Source organism: Aphelocoma coerulescens, chromosome 3, assembly GCF_041296385.1.
Source record: "Aphelocoma coerulescens isolate FSJ_1873_10779 chromosome 3, UR_Acoe_1.0, whole genome shotgun sequence".
Classification (NCBI taxonomy): Eukaryota; Metazoa; Chordata; class Aves; order Passeriformes; family Corvidae; genus Aphelocoma; species Aphelocoma coerulescens.
Genome location: NC_091016.1, coordinates 2,652,456 through 2,678,182, shown reverse-complemented (window position 1 = coordinate 2,678,182; position 25,727 = coordinate 2,652,456). Strand labels below are relative to the sequence as shown.

The 25,727-nt window shown below is 40.0% G+C and overlaps 1 protein-coding gene across 2 annotated transcripts in view; it reads left to right on the top strand.

Annotated features, from left to right (window-relative positions):
- PSME4 (proteasome activator subunit 4) overlaps positions 1-24,137 on the top strand; it is a 43,736-nt gene extending 19,599 nt beyond the window's left edge. For both annotated transcript variants that reach the window (XM_069008813.1, XM_069008812.1), the window contains 35 exons: positions 624-688; positions 788-938; positions 2,091-2,189; positions 2,549-2,618; positions 3,034-3,101; positions 3,613-3,828; positions 4,970-5,127; positions 5,734-5,829; positions 6,354-6,409; positions 6,924-6,980; positions 7,166-7,221; positions 7,304-7,402; positions 7,486-7,548; positions 7,703-7,798; positions 8,142-8,273; positions 8,823-9,032; positions 9,165-9,301; positions 9,533-9,586; positions 9,869-9,998; positions 10,590-10,671; positions 10,980-11,133; positions 11,679-11,748; positions 12,200-12,325; positions 12,662-12,814; positions 13,234-13,338; positions 13,809-13,900; positions 14,283-14,414; positions 14,993-15,201; positions 15,327-15,412; positions 16,149-16,277; positions 16,845-17,000; positions 19,958-20,120; positions 20,951-21,084; positions 21,906-22,040; positions 22,653-24,137. In XM_069008813.1, coding sequence (XP_068864914.1) covers positions 624-688; positions 788-938; positions 2,091-2,189; positions 2,549-2,618; positions 3,034-3,101; positions 3,613-3,828; positions 4,970-5,127; positions 5,734-5,829; positions 6,354-6,409; positions 6,924-6,980; positions 7,166-7,221; positions 7,304-7,402; positions 7,486-7,548; positions 7,703-7,798; positions 8,142-8,273; positions 8,823-9,032; positions 9,165-9,301; positions 9,533-9,586; positions 9,869-9,998; positions 10,590-10,671; positions 10,980-11,133; positions 11,679-11,748; positions 12,200-12,325; positions 12,662-12,814; positions 13,234-13,338; positions 13,809-13,900; positions 14,283-14,414; positions 14,993-15,201; positions 15,327-15,412; positions 16,149-16,277; positions 16,845-17,000; positions 19,958-20,120; positions 20,951-21,084; positions 21,906-22,040 — 3,939 coding nt within the window. In that variant the 3' untranslated portion in view covers positions 22,653-24,137. The remainder of the gene's footprint in view (positions 1-623; positions 689-787; positions 939-2,090; positions 2,190-2,548; positions 2,619-3,033; positions 3,102-3,612; positions 3,829-4,969; positions 5,128-5,733; positions 5,830-6,353; positions 6,410-6,923; positions 6,981-7,165; positions 7,222-7,303; positions 7,403-7,485; positions 7,549-7,702; positions 7,799-8,141; positions 8,274-8,822; positions 9,033-9,164; positions 9,302-9,532; positions 9,587-9,868; positions 9,999-10,589; positions 10,672-10,979; positions 11,134-11,678; positions 11,749-12,199; positions 12,326-12,661; positions 12,815-13,233; positions 13,339-13,808; positions 13,901-14,282; positions 14,415-14,992; positions 15,202-15,326; positions 15,413-16,148; positions 16,278-16,844; positions 17,001-19,957; positions 20,121-20,950; positions 21,085-21,905; positions 22,041-22,652) is intronic.
- The last annotated feature ends 1,590 nt before the right edge of the window (positions 24,138-25,727 follow it).

Sequence of the window (25,727 nt, the reverse complement as noted above, 5' to 3'; positions counted from 1 at the left end):
CGGGGCTGTTTTCTTCCTAAATAAACCCCTGCTCCTCTTTTAAGTCCTGCTTCCCTTCCCTGATTGAGATTCTATTGCTTTCCCTCCAGATACTTGTTAGTCTCTTCCACTCAAGAGATAGTAACAGCATTAGACAGTGAGTCTTATCCCCCTTATCACCACACCTCTTTGCTCCTGGGACACTTTGCCCAAGTTGCCCAAGTTAAAAGGTGAATTTCATTGTCCCAGAGCTGCAGCACTCAAAAATGAAGAGGAGTTTGTACAGTGAATATTTACTGTCAATATCTGTCAGGAGAGCAGGTCTGGCAACACCCCTGGTGCTCACTCACCTCCTGCTACAAAGGAGGATCAGTGATGAGGCCAAAGGTTGTATCCATGGAGGCAGACCTGATTTCACCAGAGAGGTTATTTGGATACACATCCAGGCAGGAAACTGGGACAGGACAGTGTCAGGAACGTGTAATAACTGTTTCATGGAGCACTTGAGTCTGTATGATGGGAAATGCACTGGAGGATGTTTTCACTTGGACATTGGAAGTAGTTGTTATAGGAAATTAACTTTCTATTATGTTTCCTTAATAAAAACCAACCTTGTGTGTTTCCTTCGTGTTGGAAAACTGTAGGTGGAAAGAGAATTGTGCTCTGCATCTGCTGAATTTGAGGATTTTGTGCTGCAGTTTATGGATAGGTGAGTGAGCTAAGGATAGGGGGGGAAGCTTGGCATTAACAACTTCATAAAACTTTCCCATTTCACTTACTAACCCTACTATTTCATTTATTTGTGTAGATGTTTTGGACTTATAGAGAGCAGCACGTTAGAACAAACCAGAGAGGAGACTGAAACGGAAAAAATGACTCATTTGGAGAGTCTGGTGGAACTGGGTCTCTCTTCTACTTTCAGTACAATCCTTACCCAGTGTTCAAAGGATATCTTTAAGGTATGTAGAATGTGGACTTTTCATCTCTCTTAGGAAATTTAATTTTGTGTTGACAACAACTGGTGCATTCAAATTCTTCCTTCCCTCATGAATGTGAACTTCCACATTTAACCAAGGAAAGGGCTGAGGGGGGAGGTTGACTTCATGGCAGTTTGGTTTATGATTTTATCCCACTCACTACAGAGCTCTCCTGCAAACTGATGATAAACACAAGGAGAAATCATTCCAACAGTTTATTTTATCCCTGTATCAGTTTAGGTTGCAGATTTTCATGTCTTGGTGGCAATGCTGTCCCACCCAAGCCTCTGCTTTCCTTTTCTCTCCATCTCCCTGCCATTTCTTCACCTGGGTCAGAGAGGCTGTTCAAGGAGCTGCATGGTTAATGGGATCAGAAAAATTACCTGGATTAAAATAACTCAGAGGGAGAGGGTGGAGAATCCAGGTTATTACGTGGACAGCTTCTTTCCTTGTAGGTTGGGTTAGCACATTTCTATCTGTTTAAATATATATATATTTGGAGATGCCAGGTTTTGTACATTTTGAACATTGGCACTTTGGTATGATTTTTGTTTGGAATTTTTTGGTAAATGCAAGTCTTAAGTTAATTCTTTGTTGCCATTAAGTATTTAATTTGTATTTTTCCTGTTTGTCCATTATTCAAGTATTCATGAGATTTACATTTTATATAGTTCACCTTGCTTTGGCAAAGCATGGATGGAAATAATCTGCTTTTAAATACACTGGCTACTTAAATAGTTGCTACTTAATTCCCTGATTATGCCTTAACTAAGGGATGTCTTGGCTTTCCTTCACTGTAACATGTGAAATAATTTTTCCTGTCATCAGCCTGTGACTTATTCCTGGAAAACATTTTCTGTGTAGTTTCTCAGAATCACCCTAAACTTCTATTAGTCATCAAGAGTTATCCACCTCCTCTCTTCCCAAAGGGAACATTTCAGGCTTTCCACAGAGCTGCTTTCTCCGTCTCTCTACTCTGATTTTCTTTTTCATGTGAATTGTTGTGGGTTTCTGCTTTAAAAGAATGCAGGGTTATGTAGAGATACTGCCTTCTGTGTAATATCAAATATTTTGGGATACCTAATTTGCTTTTTTCTTTAAAAGCAACCTCCATCTTTTTGTCCTCATTTTTAGGTTGCCTTGGAGAAGGTTTTTAACTTTGCTGTTTCAAATATATTTGAGACAAGAGTTGCTGGTCGAATGGTTGCCGATATGTGCCGAGCTGCAGTAAAAGTGAGAGAAAATGCTCTTAATTTCACTCCCTCTTTAGTTTAAAAAAGAAAAAAGCCAGTGCTGCTACTTTTTCCTGTGTAATATCTATATTTTTTTATGTAAATACTGGTGGCCCTTAATATCATGTCTTCTAAAATTGGTGGGTTGCATGTAGCAATATTTCAAGAGGTTAGTTCACTCAGTATTTATCTTGCAGCTATGTTAAACTTAGGTTTTATTGACTGAGAGTCATGAAGTCAGGCTGACTCAAGGTTGAATTGGAGTTGGGATGTGGTCTGGTCTTAGGGTATTTATTGGTGTGTGCTGAGTTCCCCAAGATATTTTGGTTTAAAATGGATTATTTCTGGTGCTGTTTGCAGTGCCGCCCTGAGGAGTCCTTGAAGCTGTTTGTACCACATTGCTGCAACGTCATAACTCACCTCACAGGCAGTAAGTTTCTAACATTTCCAGTGTTACTGGCTTGCTTTTGGGTTGATTTTTGTTAAACATTAAAATAATAACTAAAACTTCTGGGTGTTTTCCACAAGTTCATTTCAGCAATGGAAAGATGCATTACTTCAACTAAAAAATCCAAACCAGCAGTTGTGTAATTTCAAGACCAAAATCTGTCAGGTTGCAAGACCACAATTACTTAAAAATGTGGCAGTTTGAAGTGTCTCCAGACATTCATCAAATTCAGGATGGTACATTGGCTACAATGACTTCCAGTTGGACATGGGTGCGGTGTGAGTTGGAGGGTTGGGAGACAGATTTTTGGGATGGAAGCACCTGGATTCTGATGGAGCTTCTTTGGAAAACCTGGCTGCATTGGGGTTACAGCAGTGCTTATCCCTTGTTCCTCTAGATGATGATGTATTACATGATGAAGAACTAGATAAGGAGCTGCTCTGGAATCTTCAGCTTTTATCAGAGGTATTCCCAAAAACATTCTTCCCATGCTCGTGTGTCACTGCATCTTGTTCAATGCCCCTGAAAGGAGAAAAAAAAATAAACTTCTATTAAAGCAAAGTAAATGTTGTATGAATGGCACTGCAGAGCTTCTGGTTTTTACCTGACTCTGAATGAGACATGAGTGGCTGCTGTTTGAAGCAAATAAACAGTGTTGCATGTGGAATGAATTAAAGTAATTATTGAGGGGGAGTGAAAGAAGAGGGATCAATGCAGGGAGAAACATAAGAAGCTTTTGGTAAATATATATTTTTAAATTAATTAAAGAAAATATAGGAGTATTGCTAGAAAATTTGGGATGGGATCAAGCAGGTGGTGTCACTGAAACTTTTCCAGCAGCTGTGGAAGTATCAGTTCACGTGCAACTTCAGTGGGAGCTGGAGAATGGATCCTGGCCCAGCTGGGCTGTGCAGTGTGACCCTGTCCAGCCCTGCAGGACCAAACTGATGTTTGCAATGTCTCTCTGTGCCCCCAGATCACTCGAGTGGATGGCAAGAAGCTGCTACTGTACAGGGAGCAGTTTGGGAAGATACTGCAGCGCACCCTACACTTAACCTGTAAGCAGGGTTACATTCTGTCTTGTAACCTACTGCACCATCTTCTTCGTTCTGCTACACTTATCTACCCCACAGAGTACTGCAGTGTGCCAGGTGGCTTTGACAAGCCTCTTTCTGAATACTTTCCTATCAAGGCAAGGATTTTCATTTATTTAGGATTAGAGGATTTGACTTTTTTTTTTGGTTTTTTTGGAAAAAAAAATACGTACGCTCTTAGGGTTTTATTTGGAGATTTCTGACCGGTGGTAGCAGCAATGGGAAGTGATGCTTTGGGCTTTGAAATGTAGAGCAAATGATGGTTAATTTAAAGTATATTGATAGCCAAAAATGAGTACTGACTGTTGTTTGAGTAGTTTTAGAGTTTTGAGTAGTTTTATATGACTTATTAGTGGTTTATGATGTGTGTTTTACCATGATTGCATGACACAGTAAGTTAATACACAGCAAGGATATGTGGTGTTTTACATGTCAGCCGAATAACAAATAATGATTCTGTCTTGAGCTTGAGATAAAATGAAAGCAGACCAGGCAATATTAAAAGTTACTGAAACTGTCAAAAGTCATGTGCTGCTCTCTTGTTAAGACTTTGACATCAATTTATCAATATTCCAGTTTAAAGGCAGCAATTTTCAGCTGGCCTGTTTCAATGTACAACTGCATTTTGCTGAAAAGTGTTTTTATGTAATTCCCAACAGCAGATAATCTTGTTACTGAAAGCTAGTCCAGTTTTACAACTGATAGAAACATCCTGTTGGGCCAGTTAATCATTTAAAAAACAAACAAAAATATCCCAAATGCCAAACACAAAAATCCCCCAATGAAGCAAACAAATCAACAGAACCCCCAAAAACAACAATCACACAATTATTTTCAATTCCCCCTCTGAAAACATTCACAATGACTTTTCTGTTCTCTATGGGAGTATCAAAAGTCTGAGTTGTACTTAAGAATGTGTCTGAATTTATGTCCAGTCAAAGGAATAATTAAGTTATATTTCAATTAGACCAGTACAATCCTTTTCATTTTAGTGCTTTCAGATATGTGTTATTTTCTGGGTATGTGTAGACATATATAGGATTGGAATTTCTGTTTGATTTTCTGATGGTGTTGTTTTTCCTGGAAATGTCAGGATAACTGCATTAATTTATAGCAGTAGTTAGTTCACATGTGTTTGGTTTTTTTTTTTTTTTTTTTTTTTGTAATATTAAATACTATTTTTTTTAAAAACACAATTTAAATAGCTTGATTAATAAGAAACATCTTTATTTACTACAGGACTGGGGTAAACCAGGTGACCTGTGGAACTTGGATATCCAGTGGCATGTTCCTTCATCTGAGGAAATAAGCTTTGCTTTTTATTTGCTGGATACTTTCCTGCAGCCTGAGCTCACCAGGCTGGAGCTCTATGCACTTGGAGAGCTGGAAATGTCCAGGTAGGATGCAGAAGGTGTATTTTCCACTCACAGTAGTTACTAAGGAGGAAAATACTGTAATGTTGCACTTTGATGTTATTCTAGGATTTCTGAAGTTCCTAGTTCAGCTGGTGATAATAGATAGCATCAAGATGAGATAGCATCAAGATTTCTTTGAAGTAACACAGAAAATAAGTTATTCGCATTTCACATTTGAATTTATCTTCAGACTGTAAAATATTCACTCCTAAATTATTCCCTCATCCTCCCCATGGTGGGAAGATCTAATTGTCTTGGCCTTGGGTTAAGGAGTTATTTCATAGGTTTTATCTGAGATTTAGATAAAATCCTTCAAAGCAATTTTCATATTAGTTTATCTCACCTGCACAGTTCTGGAATATAAAATCTCCCATGTTTTCTGGAAAATGAAGTTAAACATTGGGGTTTGGAAAAGAATTAGGTTGGCATAAAAAAGCCCAGCTTGATTTCTGCAGCACTCCCTCCTGTGTGTAGAACTGATGCAACTCAGTTGAGAAAAAACTCGCATAAAACATCACAAAAAAGATGTGGTTTGTTTATTTTCAAGCAATTAACAGATAAGTAACCAGGTTTTCCTCTTTGTTTAAGAGATGATGTGCAGCAGTCTCTTGCCATCGTGCACAACTGCCTGATTGGCTCTGGGAACATTCTGCCTCCTCTCAAAGGAGAAAGGGTGGCTCATCTGTAAGTAACATTTATTTTATATCCCAGACATTCCAGTGATTGTGTTCCTTCGTGCTGGGTTTTAGTGCTTTCTCACTGCTGTTGTCATGCAGCTGCTGCTAGAAGCTACTTCAGGGAACACTGATAGTAAATATCAAGATACAGAAAATTCACTTGTCAGGAAAGGATTCAAGTGCTCCTGTCCTTCCCTACAACAAGGAGCCATGTGTGTTTCAATGTGTGTTCTTAGGTTTGACAGAAACCAAATTTCTGCCTGTTTAATAGAACTGATGGGGTTCTGTTAACTGGGAGATAGAGATTCTGGGTTCAAGGTGGCCTGATGGTGTCCCTGCCTCTGACAAAGTCTGATCCAAAGGGATGGTTCATTTATAAATGTGAGAACTGAGATGTACTGTTAGTAGATCCAGAAGTCTTTGTGCTACTGGCATTAAATTTAACTTGTTAAAATGAATTAAATGCCAGTGAAATGCACATACTCCATGATTTCTGTAATGTGTAGTAATACTTGGTTTATTTTCATGCAGGGTCCCAAGTCTGGTGTCTTTGGAAGAGACAAAGCTGTACACTGGTGTTGAATATGGTGAGTAGATCCCAGTTCTGTTCAGGCAGGCTCTAAGTGTTGTTTTCTTCTTTTTTAAAATTGCTTTCTTTTTATTTTTTTGTAAAAACAGTGGGTTCTTTTGGAGAACCATAATTTTGATTCTTCTCTTCATATAAATGGGATTTTGTGACCAACACCAGAGTTCTGTGTACACACAGTTTTGTTTTCAGCAGTGGTACACAAGATACGGATCTGCTGCAGGAATCTGGCTGGTAATGGGAGCTCTGTGTGTTCCTCAATTCCCATATGCTAAATGAACTGCCTGAACTTAGAAATAAAACCAACTGTCAAGGCAGATAAAGAAGGTTGTGTACCTATAAAACCCAAGCAGCTGAGTTGATAAACTGATGAGAGCCATGTCCTTAGATATAACAAATGGTTATTTTTATGATAGCTCATACTGCCAGTTCTGAATAGTCTGCTCTGGCTTTCCACTATAAGTTGCTTTTTATGCTGTTGTATAATAAACATAAAATGTTTTTTTCTCTTTTAGATTTATCCAGGGAGAATTACAGAGAAACAATTGCAAGGGTTACAAGGAAATTGCTGCGTAAGTTTGATCACTCCTGTAACAAAAACCAACTGTCATACTTCAGTATGATTGTATACATGAGGAAATTGTATTGTTTACTTTGCCTACAATTCCTAAAGTTAAGCTTTGCAGAAATAAAATTATTGCTAATTTTTAAAGCTCTTTTCCTGTCTGATTATCAATTTCATTTCTCCCAATTACAGGCTACATTCTTGATCATTCAGAAGATGATACCAAGTCTTTGTTTCTAATAATAAAGGTATGCTTTACATTTGTAAAGCTTAAGGCAAGATGATGTGTTTTGCAACATAATCACTCTTGTCCTCTCTTTCTTTCCACAGATTATCAGTGACGTTTTACAGTTCCAAGGGTCTCACAAACATGAGTTTGATTCACGATGGAAAAGCTTCAATCTAGTGAAAAAATCAATGGAGAACAGGGTCAGTGACTTGGCTGTGTGAAGCTGAGGTTCCTGAATTGCTGATAGGATATGGAAATCTAAACCAAATGTCTTTCTTTACAGCTTCAAGGAAAGAAACAACACATCAGAGCCTTGCTGATCGACAGGGTTATGCTGCAGCATGAGGTAATTCTTCCCCTTCAATCCCCATAATTTGCTTGAAAAGCTGCTTTGCATAGTTTGCTAAATGTCATCGTAACAATATTCCTGCTCTGATGTTTTTTATACGTGTGAAATGCAAAAACAATCTGTCCTTTCTTTGTGCTCCCCATGGATTCAGCTGAGAACCCTGACGATGGAAGGCTGTGAATACAAAACTTCCCACCAGGAGATGATCAGGGATCTTCTGTGTTTGTCCACGAGTTCTTATGGTCAGGTGAGGAGCAGCCCCTTTTAAACTGAGATTTATGGAGTGTTTTGTTGGTCTCTTCAAGTGATTCTACATCCTAAATCTGTTGTTCGGGCTGTTTGCTTTTCAAATGATCTTAAAAGCACCTTGCTTCGGGCAACATGAAGAATCTTCTGTAACTTTGTAGCTGTTCTCATGTAAATGCCAGAAACAGGAAGTAGATTTTTTATAAGCAGGGTGGGGTGTTTACAGCCTTCCACAAATAATTTTGTTTCTGGGCACAAATACATGATAAAAACTTTAGTAACTGAAGTTAAGTAACTGAAATGGATGAGGATGTTATTTTTATCTAGTAAATTTTTTGTTTCAGGTCAGAAGTAAAGCTCAGCAAGCATTCTTCACAGCTCTGGGAACCTACAATTTCTGTTGCAGAGATATCATTCCTTTGGTTCTGGAATTCCTGCGTCCCGACCGGCAAGATGTCACTCAGAAGCAATTTAAAGTACTGCTTCATTAGCTTGGTTTTGTGGCTGTCTTTTGAAAGTGTTTTTACATGAGAATTTTCAATGGGAAAAGTGGGATTTGCTTGTTTATCAGCATGACTGATATTTTCATGGCTAATAGGCATGGCTGGTGTAAGGAATTATTTGTATTAGATCTGTTTTCAAGAGAAACGCTGTGTTTAAATATGTTCCCTGTGTGCTCAGGTATTACCAAAATGTGAGTTAGCAACTATTTTTAAGTTATGGAATGGAAATTGAAAAGCTGTAGTCAAGGTGAAGCAGCTGTGAATCATCTCCTCTAACATAATTGAGAAATCAGGCAGCCAATCTGTGGATAAATTAATTGGCAGGGCTTCCAATCTCATTAAATGAAGAGGACTCAGTGCAAAAATCTTCAGTAATTTGACAGTGAGACTGAATGTTTATGGGACATTTTAATGATTTGGTAGCTGCAGCTGAATTTTTATTCTGTGTGGGTGTATGCTTATGTCGATATCTCGGATGAGCAGTGCTTTAACCTTCCCAAACTCCCATCTTCGATTCCACAGGGTGCCTTATACTGTCTTCTTGGGAATCACAGTGGGGTGTGCTTGGCCAATCTGCATGACTGGGATTGCATTGCACAGACGTGGCCAGCAATTGTCTCTTCTGGGCTTAGCAAAGCCATGTCCTTGGAAAAACCATCCATAGTCAGACTCTTTGATGACCTGGCAGAGAAAATCCATCGGCAGTATGAAACCATTGGACTGGATTTTGCAGTGAGTGACCAGTTCCTTGGTGTTCAGGCTTGTCTGTATGGACAAGGAAATTCTGTACTCTGCTGATTCCAAAGCAGAGATGTTAAAAACTTCTAAGTTCAAGTCCCAAATCTCTGCACTGTCCATCAACAGGTTCCAGAGAAATGCAGGGAGGTGGCTGTTCTGCTGCAGAGCTCGGGACAGCCAAGTTCAGAGTTCACAGCTCTGGGATCAGAGGAAATTCAGTTGGGAATTCAGCGACAGAAGGAGAAGAACTCTGAGGCTCTGAGGTGAGTTCAGCTTCCCTGAACTGCACATTAAATGTCATCATCATCCAAAGTGGCGAAACTGAAAAATCCAGAATGTCCAAGGATTGTTGGGCTGCATCTTCTCTCTATACTTCTATTTCCTCTGTGCATCTTCCTTTTCACCTTCACAAACCTTTGTTGAGAAACTTTTCCTCTGTTTTTCAGTGGATCCCCCAGTACTATGTGGTTGATAACTCCTTCTCTTTCTCTCAGGAACTATGAAAATTTGGTCAACATGCTGCTGGACTGCGTGGAACAGAGAAATCTGTAAGTCCCCCTTTTGTGCATGAAAGGGTTTTTTTGGGGTGGGTTGGAGGTGGTTACATGGATCAATATCCAGGAGGGCAGTTAGCATAGTCTTGGATTTATTTGCACTGGGAGCTTTAATTGTTAATAAAAGGCTCATTCCCAAAATGAGTTAAGCTTGTTGATTACAGCAGGGTCATTTATTTATGTTCTTGTGTAATCTCGATACATATAATTTCTGTGTAACACCAGTACCTAAACTTTGGTATGTACACTCTGTTTTGAATATGTGATTTTTTCCAGGCCCTGGAAGTTTGAGCACATAAGCATTGGCTTCCTGTCCTTGCTCCTGAGGGATGACAGGGTCCTGCCCACCCGTGCCATAAAATTCTTCGTGCAGTGTCTCAACCACGATGCGATTGTGGTTCGGAAGGTGAGCCCAGGAGAAGGATTTGCTTTGGGTCTGCAGCTCTTTGGGGTTTACATTAGGTGCTTGTGGGGTTTTGCTGGGATAAAGCACAAAAACTGAGGTGGAACTCCCTCCTCGCCCTTCCAGCTACGCACGTGTACAAAATTCCCAATCCAAGAAATGGCAGTCTTGGCAGCGCTGTAGCATGACATATGTAAATCTGTAAACTGTGAAAATGTGGGATGGGCTGAGTCCTTAGTTATTTCAGAGTTCTTTTGCAGAATTTCTTTTGCAGATGGCTGCTTTTCCCACCTGCAGTTTGTTATTTGAACAGAGCCATCGATGTGTTTTGTTTGTTCTGTTGTTGCCTCAGTGAAGCCCAAAACAAACCTCCTTTACCCCCCAAAAATTATTAAAACAGTATTAAATTCAAATTATTACGACAAAATTATTAGTGAGGTTTTCCTGGCCTATAAAGCAAGTCATGTCCTGTATCCCCTGAAGTAATCAGGATTATCTCCTTATGGGTTCACTCCAGTGTTCACTGAATTTTTATGCTTCTGAAGGAAGCATATGGAATGGATACATTAATGCCCATTTTTTCCTTTTCTTTAGGTGGCCATCTCAGCTGTGGCTGGGATTCTTAAGCAGCTTAAGAGAACACACAAGAAAGTGCCCATCTGCCCTTATGAAATAAGTAGGTTTTATTTAATGTAAGATATATCTTACATTTATCCTAAAATGGGTTTTTTCTGGTTAAATTAAACATAGAATCAAGAGCTCTTCTTTTCTCCCTGGTTGTTAATGTTCTAAGCAAATAGGTAAATATGATATAGAAGTAATACAATTGGTAATTTTTCAGTTTGGGGCTCTTTTTGCTTTTGGGGGTTTTCTCCTCTCTGAAAAGCTTGTAATTTGTGAGAACAATTTGTATGTCTCCTTTTTGATTTTTATATATTTTTATCATTTCTATACATGTTAATTTTGATTTTCCTCTTGGATCAGGTGGGAGCCCAAAGCCTTCCAGCATCCAGGCTGGTGACAGAGCTGACAACCAGTGGCTGCACTACAACAGCCAGAGCCTACCAAAGACCAAGGAAGCCTGGGAATCCTGCTGTTTTGTGGAGAAAACACACTGGGGATATTACACCTGGCCCCAGTGAGTAGCATTAGCATTGAGGTGGAGTTGGGAGAGACAGCAGGAAAAATTCTGTGGGAAATTAAATCCTGTTTTATTAGATTTTTCTTTTTTTTAACTGAACCACCAAAAAAACCAATTTATTATTCAATTATTCTTTGTGCTGCTTGCTTGTGTTACCATTTCTGGCTGGGTTTTGTGTTGGTTGGTTTGGAGCTTTTTGTTTATTAATTCTTTTCTATCCATTTTCTCTCTGTGGGCTGTAGGCACAAATTCCATATGGCTGTTTAACTGCTGCTGTTAAAATGAAATATGCATATTAGAAATTACATGTATGTAGAGTATTCTAACCCTAATAATTCTGCATTGTTTGTATAGCAAAACCTTTAATAACAAACTCTGTTCTGTTGTAAATTTTCTTCTTTAAGTTTCGATCTCTTGGAATTGAGGATCAATCCTATTTAATACTGAGAACATAGAAAACAACCACATAGAAAGCAACAACATGTGCTGGTGTATTTTTATTTTTAACTTTTTATTACTTATCTTTTCTTTTTGATACTCAGAACTATGACAGTTTATGCACCAGTTGAGCAGCAACCAAAGCTTGGGCGAAGGAGAGATGAGCTGACAGAGGTAAGAGCTGCAAGTTTGTGAGGTTTTTAATAGTACTTCTCCTTTCTCCTCTTAATACTGTCCACAGATTACTGTGGAGATCCCCACAAGATACTTTTAATTGTATTTTTCTACTACTTATTGTGTTGGCATACAAGGAGGAATTATTAATTTAATGTATTGCTGCTTTTTAGTCAGAGATCACGGAGTAATTGTATTAATGAGCACTTTCTTGTTCCCTTTCAAATCATAATCAGAGTTGAGAACAAGGTCATTAATGACTGTGGAAAGGACTAATTTTTAGGGGGTTGTGATAATTCCTGATAAAATCAAGGGGGGAATGGGATACCCAAGGCACGATTTCTTTCCTTGAGAATGCAAATGAAAATGGGACTTGGAAAGATTGGGATCTCACTGTGACACACAAAGACCTTAAAGCTAATCTTTTTTTTTTTTTTTCTTCCTGTTACAGGCAGAACAGATTATATATGATCACTTTTCTGATCCCAAGTTTGTTGAGCAGTTAATAAAATTTTTGTCTTTAGAAGACAGGAAGGGAAAGGACAAATTTAATCCTCGCAGATTTTGCCTCTTCAAGGTAAGGGGAGTTCAATCACTAAATTGCTCTCATTTTGTTACAATTCCCAGAGCATGGAAAAGCCATAGACTGCTGGGCTCATACTGCTGCAAAATGTTGATTTTTAAAGCTGCTCTGGGTAATCCTATTAATCCTCTCTTCTGATTAACTACTTAGGGAAACATATTTAGAGTAATGTAATAGTCTGGAGGACACTGGTGTATAATGCTGTTAAAAAAAGCAAAGAAATTTCACTTTCTACATCTTCAAACTCAAGTGTTTCACAATTTCATTATATTCTTGGGAAGACAGTGTTTTAGGTAATTCCTCAAGACCCTTTCCCCTCTTGTTTTCCAGGGCCTTTTCAGAAACTTTGATGATGCCTTTTTGCCAGTTCTTCAGCCCCACTTGGAGCAACTGGTTGCAGACTCCCATGAAAGCACCCAGAGATGCCTAGCTGAAATCATGGCTGGCCTGATAAGAGGTTCTAAACACTGGACCTTTGAGAAGGTGCTGGAGCAGTATTTTTGGATGATTCTTGGAAGTTAAGGAGTAGTTTTGAATTATTAGCCCATTTAAACATAGTTGAGGTCTTGACTGCCAAACTTGGAGCACAATTCACTGTTTGGTTTGGTGCCTGTTCTTGCCAGGTGTTAGGAAAATGTTCCAGTATTAAAAGTAGGAACAGTTTGGTGTTAAGGAGATGGTAAAGCTGCCATGGTTTGTAATTCCAATAGGAATAAGTGCTTATGGCCACCTTGGACTATTAAATATTGATTTAATAAAGGCCTAGCTGTCCATGCTGAATCTCTATGCCAGAAAATAATCCCAGGAGAATCAGTACAAAAATAAAGAAGACATTTTAGTGTCTGAGCTGGGTTTGAGATCCCTAAATAGCAAAATCTTGTCTCTTGTGTTTTGCTGGGCAGGTGGAAAAACTTTGGAAACTTCTGTGTCCATTGCTTCGAACAGCTTTATCCAACATCACAGTGGAAACATACAATGACTGGGGCACCTGCATTGCCACCTCCTGTGTAAGTATCCCATTTTTTGTCTTCTAAAGCCGGATCCACTGTGGATTAACATTCCTGCAGTGAACTGGGAGCTGTGGTGCTGCACAGCAGGGTCAGTGATAGGCCACAAATATCTTGGCTCAATAATTCTTTCAAGTCACTCAGCAGAACTCAGTGTAGTTTGTCAGCCAGAACCCTAATTAGCAAAATTCAGACATGGTTATTCAGATATGTCAGAAATGAAGCTAAAATTCCTTCAATTCTGATTGTATTTACCAGTTAATGAGAACTGTGTATAGCTTTATGGGGTTTTCCTCCTATTGATGTTCATTGTGAAAAGATACTGAACATTGCCCTTGCTTAACAGAATAAACCCGAGGGATGCAAAGAAAATCTGCCATAACTTTCCTTGTTTATACCTTACTTTATACATTATTTACATTTTAAAACCCTCTCATTTGCTTATATCTCTTCTCCCTCTTTTTTTCCAGGAGAGCAGAGATCCTAGGAAACTGCACTGGTTGTTTGAATTGCTGTTGGAATCTCCACTGAGTGGTGAAGGAGGATCATTTGTAGATGCCTGGTAAAATAAATTTGAGCTGGTTTATTGTGGTTGAATAGAGGAGGAAATACAGCCTGGATAGGCTGTACTGAGAGAATGCTGTGCCAGCTGGATTGTAGGGGAGGGGAACACAAAGGCACTGCTTTCCAATTAGCTTTCCACACACACTGGCAGGTTTGTCATGATTATTTTTAAAATATAACTCATTTAACAGGATGGGAAGGTTTGGGGCTGGCAGAGCACTGGTAGTGTTGTTTCATTGGGCAGTTTTTACTCATCTTTGCTCATTGAAGGACACACTGGTGCTCTGACACACAGGTGCACATTCCCAAAGAAAATCTGGAGGGGACTGGGGAAGGAGGATTGTTCTGTATGACTAAAGATGAGCTGTTCTGATTCCCAGCCGACTTTATGTGCTGCAAGGGGGCCTTGCCCAGCAGGAGTGGAGAGTGCCAGAGCTGCTGCACAGGCTGCTCAAGTACCTGGAGCCCAAACTCACCCAGGTCTACAAGAATGTCCGAGAGAGGATAGGAAGGTCAGTGTTGTCTGCTGCAGTCCTTGTTGGGTTTTAACTCTTCATTTTATTTGGTAATTGAGTAGCTAAATAATGACACTGAAAAGCATTAATGCTTGTAACAAAAGTCACATAAATTAATAACAGACTTGCTTCAGGAATTTCAGGTGACTTCTCTATTTTTGTCTTTTATTTGTAGAATCATAGAATGGTTTTGGTTGGGAGGAACCTTAAAGATAGCCAGTCCCACCCCCTGCCATGGGCAGGGACATCTTCCACCATCCCAGGTTGCTCCAAGCCCCATCCAACCTGGCCTTGGGCACTTCCAAGGATGGGGCACCACAGCTTCTCTGGGCAGCCTGTGCCAGGGCCTCACCAATTTATTGTCTGTGTTTATGTATGACATTTCTAAAGCTCTTAAAAGAAACATTTGATCTTAAATAGCTTTGAAGTGAAGATGAGAGCAATTTTTCTCTTAAGTATTAACCTTCAAAGGTCACCCAGTTGATCTGAGATCATTTGGAGTTCACAGGTCACTGTTCTCTGGACAAGAGGTGTGCTCACTGTGTGTTCCTGCTGGCTTTGTTTGTTTTTTTTAGTGTGTTGACCTACATATTCATGATAGATGTTTCCTTGCCAAACACTGCTGCAACTAAATCTCCTCGTGTCCATGAATTTACTACCCGGATACTTGAAAACCTCAAACCCCTCATGGAAGCAGATGAGGAAATCCAGAATCATGTAATGGAAGAGAACGGAGTTGGTGAACAAGATGAGCGAACTCAGGGCATTAAACTCTTGAAAACAAGTGAGTTAAGGAGGTCAGGGAATGGGGGGTATTTTGGTATATGATGATTGATGTCTGCAAATTGTGTAGCAGAATTTTTAATGTTTTTCTTCTTAATCAGTGGTTGTTTCTCTTTATTCAAACAGTTCTGAAGTGGTTGATGGCGAGTGCAGGACGATCTTTCTCTACAGCTGTCACAGAGCAACTCCAGCTGTTACCTTTGTTTTTCAAGGTACATCCTTTAATTTCTCCTTTATTGGTTATGTTTGATTTAAAAAGGCATGTGTAAATATACTGAAGTTCTTTTATATATCTATCTATTTAATATTCCAAGGCCAGGTTGGATGGGGCATTGAACAACCAGCTCTAGTGGAAGGTGCCCCTGTCCATGGCAGGGGAGTGAAACTGGATCATCTTTCAGGTCCCATCCAACCCAAACCATTCCATTATTCTCTAAGGGACCTTGAGTTCCCTGACTACACAATTCTTTCTAAGCAGCTTCTGTTTTTTTCTAATTCTTGTATTTGAATCTTTGAATCTGTGTCATCCAGTCTTACCTCTCTGAAATAATCCATACTTATGTGCCCAAAGTGCACAAACATCAATAAATTACCCAGCAATAATCTATGTGACCACAAAATAAAGGTCTATTAAAGTGAAAGGGAACTTGATAAAGTTCCCTTTTTTCTCAGTTTTGGACCTGGATCTAAAACCTGAATTTAATTGGGTTTGATACCAAGAGAATGGCACTGGGGAACCAAAGTCTCACCAGGATATCTTGATTATTTATTGAGATTATTTCATGTCATAGCGATTGTTTTTCCCAGTTAACCTAATCTTTCAGCATTACATTGAATGCATTTTTCCTAGACAGCTGTCCTTTCATGAGATTACCTTTCTTTGAGGATTTTGCTGTCACCAGTGCCTGTTTGCTAACAGAGTTTTGTTCCCTCCCTGCTCTTACTTAGATTGCACCCGTGGAGAATGACAACAGCTACGATGAGCTCAAAAGAGATGCTAAGATGTGTTTGTCCTTGATGTCTCAGGGTTTGCTGTATCCTCAGCAAGTGCCTTTGGTACTTCAGGTGCTAAAACAAGTGAGTGTGGTCTAAACAGCTTAAAGCTTCTTCTCATCTCAGGCACCCTCTGCTTTTTATTTAAGAGTATACAATACTTAGGATTCTAAGCAAATCAAATACTGATTTAGATCTGGAAGAGATTATTTAAAGTGTTTTAAAACACTTAGTGTGTCTTGTTTAACATTTAAACCACTTAATTTTGATAAAAAATGGGACAGCATTTAGATATATTAACATTTGGTTCAGTAGTGGATCACTTTAAGTCTCCTCATAAGCATAAGAATCCAAAATCCAGTTTCAGAATGAATCTTCAGCTGAAGAACTGCCCTTGAATTTGATTTTTCTAGGGTTTTACGATATATGTCTGTTTAACAATCTGCTTTGGAAGTGAAGCCTGTGAAAATTACTACCTAAATAATAACTGCCTGCTTTGGAGATAAAAGGTGTATGAAACGAAATTACCTGAATAAAGGAAGTTCTTTGCAACTTCCCCTAGAAGCTTTTTTCTTAAATATTGTCCACTTTCCATCAGGGGGCTGCTTTCTTTGACATTTTTGCCTTCTCACCCTGATTTATTCACTGCAGACAGCAAGAAGCAATTCTTGGCATGCCCGATACACCATCTTAACCTACCTCCAGACCATGGTGTTCTACAATCTCTTCATCTTCCTCAACAACAGTGAGGCAGTCAATGACATCAGGTGGCTGGTGATAAAACTCCTGGAAGATGAACAGCTCGAGGCAAGTGATCCCTTCTCTGCACTGCTCTCACACCACTGATTCTTGCCTTTGCCAAGTTTTATGGAAAAGCTGATGTGTAAATTAATCCAGGAGGTATTTCTAGCTCAGCATTCTTCCTACTTTGAAAGTGAGCTTTACAGGATTTGTTTCTTTCATATTCATTCCAAGAAAACAGTTGATAATAAAATGTTCCATTAGTGATTTTTTTTTTTAAAGTTCCATTGCTTCTACTTTTTCAGATTGGTGCATTGCTTGGAGCTTGAAATAGGGATGTTATTAATTTCACTATAAATGTGTGTTGGTAGAAAATTCAACATGCAGCAAGGTCAAATCTCTTCCTTTGTGAAAAGTGTGTGAAACCACTGTTTATTACTCTATAGGTCTGCTTCCCATCTAATCCTATATTAATGACAAAAGTACTCCTTATATTTACATCAAGAACTACCTACAACTGAGGGGCTTGCATTAAATGATGTGAATTTAGGTCATGTTTAAGCACAGTGAAGACTCTTTAGTGGTAACCTCCTGTCTGGCCCATCTCCCCTGTACCATCATTTTCCCTGGTGTTTGTGCAGTTGACAAATGTCAGTGAAATCCTACTTTTGGGCGCTTTTTTCCTTCTAGAAGAAAGATTCTACATCACCTTGCAATCCTACAGAAGTTGTTTGTCAGAGCACTTACCTCATAATCTCACACCATTTTGAAAAAATACCTTTTATTCACTTGAATGCAATTTATCCAGTTACTCTAAATGCACCAAATTATCCCTCTGCACCACAGAGGTGCAAATCCAAAAAGCCTACCTGTGTTCATAACCACTCTGGATCATGCTGTTGCCATGGAAGCTTTCACTTTTCCCTGAAAAGTCATCTTGTCCTTTCTTGGTAACAACTGTCAAGATGCAGTACCCTGCTGAGTAATTCCTGTGTAGCTTTTAGATGCTGGATTTTTAAGATGACAATTGTTAGCTTTAACTAAGATTTGGTGTCTTTGCTCTGTAGAACTGAGGTTTTGGTTCTTGGATTTTAAGATGCTGCTTTTTTTTTTTTTTTTTTTGCTTATTTTGATATGAAGGGCCAGACCTGATGATGATTGTTTTAATATGCACAGCACTCATGTCTTGATAAGCCTTTTTTGTATTGCACTGCAATTTTATAGGAATGAGAGTATTTTCTCTCTATGTAAGTAGTCCCTTGCAACTTGTGCAGTTTGGCTGGTGCTGTTGAGTGGTTTTTTTCTGATATTGTTGCACTTTTATAGATGTTGGTCAGTCCCTTCTGACAAAAAAACCCCCCAAACCCCATAGGTGATGGGGAGATTCCTCTGTAGTTTTTATATTCTGTATTTCACCATGAGTGTGATAATTTATAAATTTTCTAGTGCCAGAGGTGGTGAGTGATCAGCTGCCTTCATGAATGATTTTAAAGGCTTTGCTTCCAGGTACTCCTCACAGCAAAGTGTTCCTTCTAGCTGAGTGATTAATTTAGAAATTAAAGTGGTTGTAATACAGGGAGAAGGGATGTAAATGGGCCCAGCTCTCTTGGGAGCTCGCTCACTTCCCAGCCAAGCTGCTTTGTGTCTGGCTCTTGTATTAGCACATCATGTCTCATTTAATAGCTCAGCTCCTCAGGGACTCACAAACTGCTGATAAACAACACTGCCAGCTTCTCACCTCATCCTTCTTCACTATCAGCAAAGTAGATCACGTTAGAATAGTACCTTGTAGAAATTTAAATGGACTGGGCCAGAGTCTCAAGAGCTTATTTGAACTTCCTCTGTTTAATTATTGCAGCTCTTGCAGCTGTACTTAATGGCTTTGTGAGGCTCAGAACATCATGTTCAAGGATGTGATTTATTATTATAATCTGCTGCATTGGATTCAGAGCACTGGGAGGTGTTTGTGCTCCACAGAGACAAATGTTCTGTTTGCAGTTACCTGTGACAGAATGTACCTACCAAAAATCTGGTGGCAGCATCTCAACCAGTTGATTTGGTTTGCAAGTTTGTAAACGTTGGGAGGCTTTTGTCAGAACGTAATTATGGAAAGTGGGAGTGAGTTTTGGAGGGACTCCCAATTTAAATACACTTCTACACATCTATAACTTCCTGGCTTTGGGAGATTTGAGGAGATGAGAGAACTTAGTAATACTGCTGGGTTAGTCACTTGTTTTTAAAAGCAAGGATGAGTTGTCTCCACTCGGAATTCACTAACAAGGTGCTGTGGCTAGTTTAAAAGGAATGGGAGATCTGTATTTTGAATGGCTTGGTAATTAGATGAAAGCTAAGTTTAGTCTTGTTCTTTGGAGTTTCTGTGTTACCCTTGAGAAGAATATTTTTCCAACCTGGATTTCTGATTTTATTCATGTAGTGCAGAGGTCTGGTACTTGAGACAAAGAAGTGTATCGTGCTGGAGCATTACAGAACTTGAGTTGTTGACCATAAAGTTTGTTTCGTAGCTTATTAATCCAGCATCTGTTGTGTCTTTCAAAGAATTCTTGTGCTGTGGGTAGAACAGAATCAGCTGAGTCTCTGGAACATTCCTCCTGCCTTTTCTTGGAAAAGCTCTTCTGCTTTTGTCAGATGAAAAACTAAATGCTTTTGAATAAAGCCCACTTTAAAACTGATGTCAGTACAGAGCCTGCTAGGAATTTTGTGAAGCAGGTTGATTATTTGGTCTCGGTCAAACTTTATTTTTAAACTTTCTAAAGCTCCTCTATTGACAGTGGAGTTAAATTACACTATTTGCTTGAGTAGCAGGTCACTTTATGGCAAATTTTGTGACAGTAGCTCTATATTACAGCAGAGCATGTTTATTAATTTTAAAGAGCCATATAGGAAACTATAAATAGCAGGATAATACTTCAAAGGCTTTTGCTGAGCAGAGTTTGCTCACGTGGGTTAGTTGGGTGTGCTTAAAAGGGCAGTAATGGCATAAATAAATTGTGTTCTGTGCCCAGGTGAGGGAGATGGCTGCCACCACGCTCAGCGGGCTCCTGCAGTGCAACTTCCTCACCATGGACGGGCCCATGCAGACTCACTTTGAGCAGCTCTGCAAGATGAGGCTCCCCAAGAAGAGGAAGAGGGACCTGGCCTCAATGGGGGACACAATTCCTTCAGGGGGTAAGGAAATGTTTCCAAGGCTGAAAGCAGCTCAGGAAGAAATCAGTATTTTGTGTTACATAGACTGCCATAGAATTTGATTTGCAACATAAATGGTGAATGAGAATACACAGCAAAAGCAAATATTTTTATTATGCATTCCTATATTAAATTAATTTCTTATTCTTTTAGAATTAACATTAAAGAGGTTTTTCCAGTTTCCAGTTCACAGGGATAAGGATGCAGGTGATGAGGGATAGCAAGTTCCTCAATAAATAAAGTTCATCGGCTGTCACAACATAGTTTCAGTCCTTTCCCACCTTACCTTCTATTTGTTAGCAGTGTGGGTTTTTTATTAAAAAAAAAACAAAACCAAAACACAAAACAACCAACCAAAAAATAAAGAGAACAAAAACCCCCTAGTTAACCCTGATCTGGAACTTTGGCTTCTGCCTGGACATTTAATGCATCTGAGTCACAGTCATTTGACCCAGAAATGGGTTTTCATATTGTCCAGTAGCTCTGGGATTTGAGAAAACACTCTGAATGTCGAAATAGCAAACATGGAGATGTGGTTCATGAGTTATTCATGAGATTCTTTGAGAGAGGAAAGCTCATTTGAAATGTTTATAAAGTGTCCAGCAGTTGCAGATCGATTTCCAATGGAAGAATGTGTAAAAAAATAAAGATATGAGAATGAATCTGGGATTCTGAGTAAGGAAGCAGAACCAATCTGGAGCTTGTGTCTGTAGAACCCTCTGGATTTCTACAGAAGCTGGAGGTCTCTGCAGTGCCAGGGGTTTGTTGCTGATTTTCCTTAAGTGATGTGGGTTGATGCCCTGTTTTTGCAGACCTGGTGAAGCGCCACGCTGGCGTCCTGGGGCTCAGTGCCTGCATCCTGTCCAGTCCCTACGATGTGCCCACCTGGATGCCACAGCTCCTCATGGATCTCAGTGCCCACCTCAATGATCCCCAGCCCATTGAGGTAAAAATACAGCAGTTCTCTATTCAACAGAACACAGCTGAATACCTGTGACTCATTCTTAATTCTCTTTTCCTAGAAAAGCATAGGAACTTATTAAGAAATTTAATTTCTGCTGCTTTTTACTAAATGACTCCAAATGGTTTTAAAGCATGGACTGCTTTTTAAGTATTTTTTTGTGGTAGATCTATCCTTGCTTTCAAATTTAAAGCATTACATTGAAAGCTGCAGGAACTGTATTTATAATAAGGAAGTGGCTTTTTTTTTCATTAAAGATGTCCCTTTTGTGCATGCCATTCTAGGAAACATCAACCTGAACCAAAACATCAGTCTGGAATTTTTAAAACAAAGTGTTAGGGGCGGCCCTAGAAATAAGTTTTTTAAAGAAATAGTTGCCTTCAACTTTTACTTTTTTGTCCTGTCTGTTGGGTTTTGTTGACCTTTGCTTTTTTAGCCAGAGGAGTGAGATAAAGAATTGCTTAGATGTTTTCAGACCAAAAACACCCATTTGAAACACCCGAGGAAAAGGCAGGGGGGAAAAGCACTTGGCTTTTCTTTTATAAGAATCTCTAAAGGTTTCCAAGCTCAAAATTGTAGGTCCAGGAATCCTTTTTATAAGAATTTTGGAGTCATGACCCTGGTCAAAACACTAACCAGAACTGTGAAAATTAAAATCCTGGGCTGAATTCCCCAGAGCCCTCCTGTCCTCTGGGTCCGCTCCAACCCTTGGTGGTACTGAGCAGTTGTGTTTGTTGTATCCAACATTGGTTTTGGTGTGGAGCTGGACTCCCTGACTGACAGCTCCATCCCAATTGTGCTGGCAGATGACTGTGAAGAAAACGCTGTCCAATTTCCGGAGGACCCACCACGACAACTGGCAGGAGCACAAGCAGCAGTTCACAGATGACCAGCTCCTGGTGCTCACTGACCTCCTGGTTTCACCCTGCTATTATGCATAGGTGGGTCAGCTGATGGGTTTTGGCATAAATTTCACTCTTAGGAATTCTGCTCCAGAGTAGAGAAGAATCCTTAACCACATGGAAAATGCTGCAGCCAAATTTCTGGCCCTTGCCCCTCCAGTGGTTTTGGTCAGATTTATTTTGCTTAAATATTTTAAGTATTGCCCATCTTTCTGTGCATCCCTGTGCTTTGCTAAGGCATTTACATTTCTTTTCTTGAATGTTGATGTTCCTTTTCTCCATTTTCTGCCAGTTGGCTGCCTTTTAAATGCATGGCAGTGTGCCTAAAGCACTACTTTGTGCTTCTGATGCCTCTGAGGACCTTACACCACCCAGTCCAGTCTATCACCTACATCTCAGGATGGGGAATGGCTGCTACCACTCGGTTTCCTCTTCCACACTCTGGCTTTGCTGCCAGGGCTCTTCACACAGGCATGTCCCCAAAGAGTGAATCCATTCCTGGGGTTTCTCTTTGTTACACTGCAAGATTCCCCTCTCTATTGTATTGTGATGTTTTGTGACAGTATTCCAAGAGAAGCTTTAATTTATCTTTTCATATAAACAAGAGCTTGAGGCAATATTTGTGTTTTGAACTTTCTTCTTTCTTTTCAGGTTTCTCCTGGGGAAAATGAGGATGTAGGAATTTTTCTGCAAAATAAAGGAAACTCGAAAGAATTTGATCATGTAGAAAACTTTGTGCTGGAGTCCTGATGCCTAATCAAAACCACTTTTAAATACAAACGTAGAGACCTGGTTCTATTGAAAAGGAATTTCACCTCCCCAGGGAGCAGCCGGGGAGCCCCGAGGCTGCACCTGCAGGGCCTGATCGTGAGTCCATGGCAAGACCCTTCTCCTTGGCCTGCATCACACATCAGTCTTGTTCCTGCTTCCTTGCACACAGTGACTTACACTGCACATCCCTCACCCCCTTCCTCTGCCCCCTGTGTGCAGAACCAGAGAGTGCCACAAACCGGAATTTTCTCAGTGGAGCTCTCCAATTGTGCCGGTGCAGCTCCTCCCCCAGCCCGCACACAGCCCTGGGAGCCTGCCTTCCTCAGAGTTTTATTTTTCACTACTGGGATTTGAGTACCATCCAGTCCACCTCAGGGCAGCATTGCCTTTTTGTATTCTCTCCCTTGTGCAAATGTAAATAGCTGAGCTCTGTGCGGTGCAGGGGTGGCAGGATGCAGCATGGGCAGCTCCTGCTGCCTGGCCAGGCCTTCGGGGGTGTCTTGACCACGTGTGGAATAAAAAAATATATGATTCTCTGCATATTTGTAAGGGGGAAAGACTATGGGTGTTTCCATGTAATTAGAGCCCACAGGTAGGAAATGATGGACTGTTAGTGGAGGTTGAATTCACAGAATGAAATGTATGCACAGTGTGGAAAGGCAGTTTTTAAGTGTACTCTCCTAAAGATTGAGCAAGCATATCTCGTTTGAAGATTGTGGAAGCTCTGTGTTTTTTTGCCTGCAGCTTTGTTCAGAGACTGGTATCAATTGGCTGTTTAACAACCTGTTTAATATGTGTTACATAGTTGTAAAAGACTGTATAAATTGTAGAGGCATTGCATTGACAAAACATTGTACAGTTTGCAACCTTTTACATAACACCATTGTGAGATTAATTTGTAAAGATTCATACTTAGATGTTAATACAGTAGTGGTTCTGGCTTTTGTATCAAATCAAATGCCATTCTTAGTTTTTTAAATTATTTTCTTTAACAGAATATCTCTGTGTCTGAGGGGGTTTGTTTTGCTTTTCCTGTATCTCATGACTGTGTCTCATTCAGATTTTACTGCAGCACGTGTGGCCATTTCTCAATGCTGACGTCACATATTCTGGTGTGATCCATTCATAGAATGTGAGGTACATGGAAATAACTCATAAACTGGTGTGTGTTTCATCTTTCATGCAAAACCCCAGGAGCACTGAGACCTTTGTGTGGCTCATCCCAAACTTCCAAGCACAGCAGTGCTCCTGGGGCAGTATTTAAGGAGTGTCAGCACACGGATGTAACCACTGTATAGCGTAGTGCCAAAATTATGATTTCACTTGTGTATGTAGTTTAAGACCCAATAAATGGACTGTTTGTAACTACTGCATCTTCCTGTATTTCTAAAGAGGAGATTTGTTGGTTTGAGACCGTAACTTCAGGTTTTTACAGTGCTTTTGAGCTTTTGGATGAAGCCTGTGCTTGTCCTGGGATTTGGTAGTGAGTTAAGGCAACATTAAGGATTAATTAAAGATCTTGTTCTGATGTCTGGGAAGTCAGCTTTTACATTTATGGAAAAATACCTTGTACCAGGAAAACACTTGTTAACTGCTGAGAACTGGAGAAGCTACTTTGTGTTGGAGAGGGTTTTGCTGATAGAATTAAATCTTTACAAGTGATGGAAAGCATTTGCTGCAGAGGATCATCTTTAAAGGAGGCCTTGGCTGGTGAAGTGCTGGAGCAGATACTGCACATGCTGTTCTGCAGCTCTGCTGCTTTATGCTGTACTTGGGAATTTCTTTCCTTAGTCAGGGTGTAGCTGGAATTGGGTGCAGGATGCAGTACACTGTAGTGAATCATGCTCTGGTCAGGAGTGGTATTAATTCCCAACACCTCATAAATCCTCAATAAATTGCTTTATCCAAACAGATCACCCAGTAAATACAGCACCTGTTCAAAATACACTTCTACAGGATAAAACACACCTGTGGTCATGTGAGCAAACTTGTACTGATTGACTTTTGGTGAGGGAAGGGTTGTTAGTCTCCTGTCCTGAAAATGCAGGAACAATTATTTACCACCAAATCTTCACCAAATACCACAACTCCATTACTGGATTTATTCCCTATGTTTCCCTGAGTTCTGAACTTCCATCATTGATGTCTTGCACTGTCTCTTCCCTAAAGCTGTTGAGATGAACCAACTGCAGTACCTCAGTCTGAACAGGGAGAGATTTCTTGCACAAGAAGACAGATTTTTCCCCTTGGAACAGCAGAGGAGATGGAAAAATACCTTGGAGATGGTTTGATAGCCTCAACATCCTTAGTGACCACCTATCAGACTGCACAGGTAACCTGTGACCACCTCAGTGAAGCACCAAGGAAGGGCAGAGATGTAAGGCAGAATTTGGGGGCTTTGAGAGGTGTTTTGGGGTTGGGGTTTTTTGAGGGTTTGGTTTTTAAGAGCTCAGGTTACTAGTGATGTACTGCTCAGTGACTCTTGCTAGACCATTAAGTGGTGTGATCTCCCATATTTCCGTAATCAGGTGGGTATATTTGGTGGTTATTTTGATAAAAAAATACATAAGGAAATTACCAAGTAGGAAAATAAGACTTTTAACTTGTGCTTTTGGGTGGTGCCACAGTCTCGGCATTGGTGGATTGTGTTGCTAACAAGTTCATGCATTCATGTGTAATTAAAGAGGTTCCTTATTTCTGGTATATTATGATTGTATTCCTGTTGTGTCCCTTTCCTCCTCCTTACTTCTTCCCCAGGCTGCTGGGACTGCTGTGCTGGGTACACTGGATGATGTGATGATGTCTCCTGTCAGTTTTTCACAGTTAGGCATCCCCAGCATCCCACACCCTGCTCAGTCTCACACTTCCTTCCACAGCTTCAGGCTTCCTGGAATCCTGCAGCAGAGCCTCCAGCTCCCTTTACCCCAGGGCTGTGCAAAATGCAATGATCTGGTA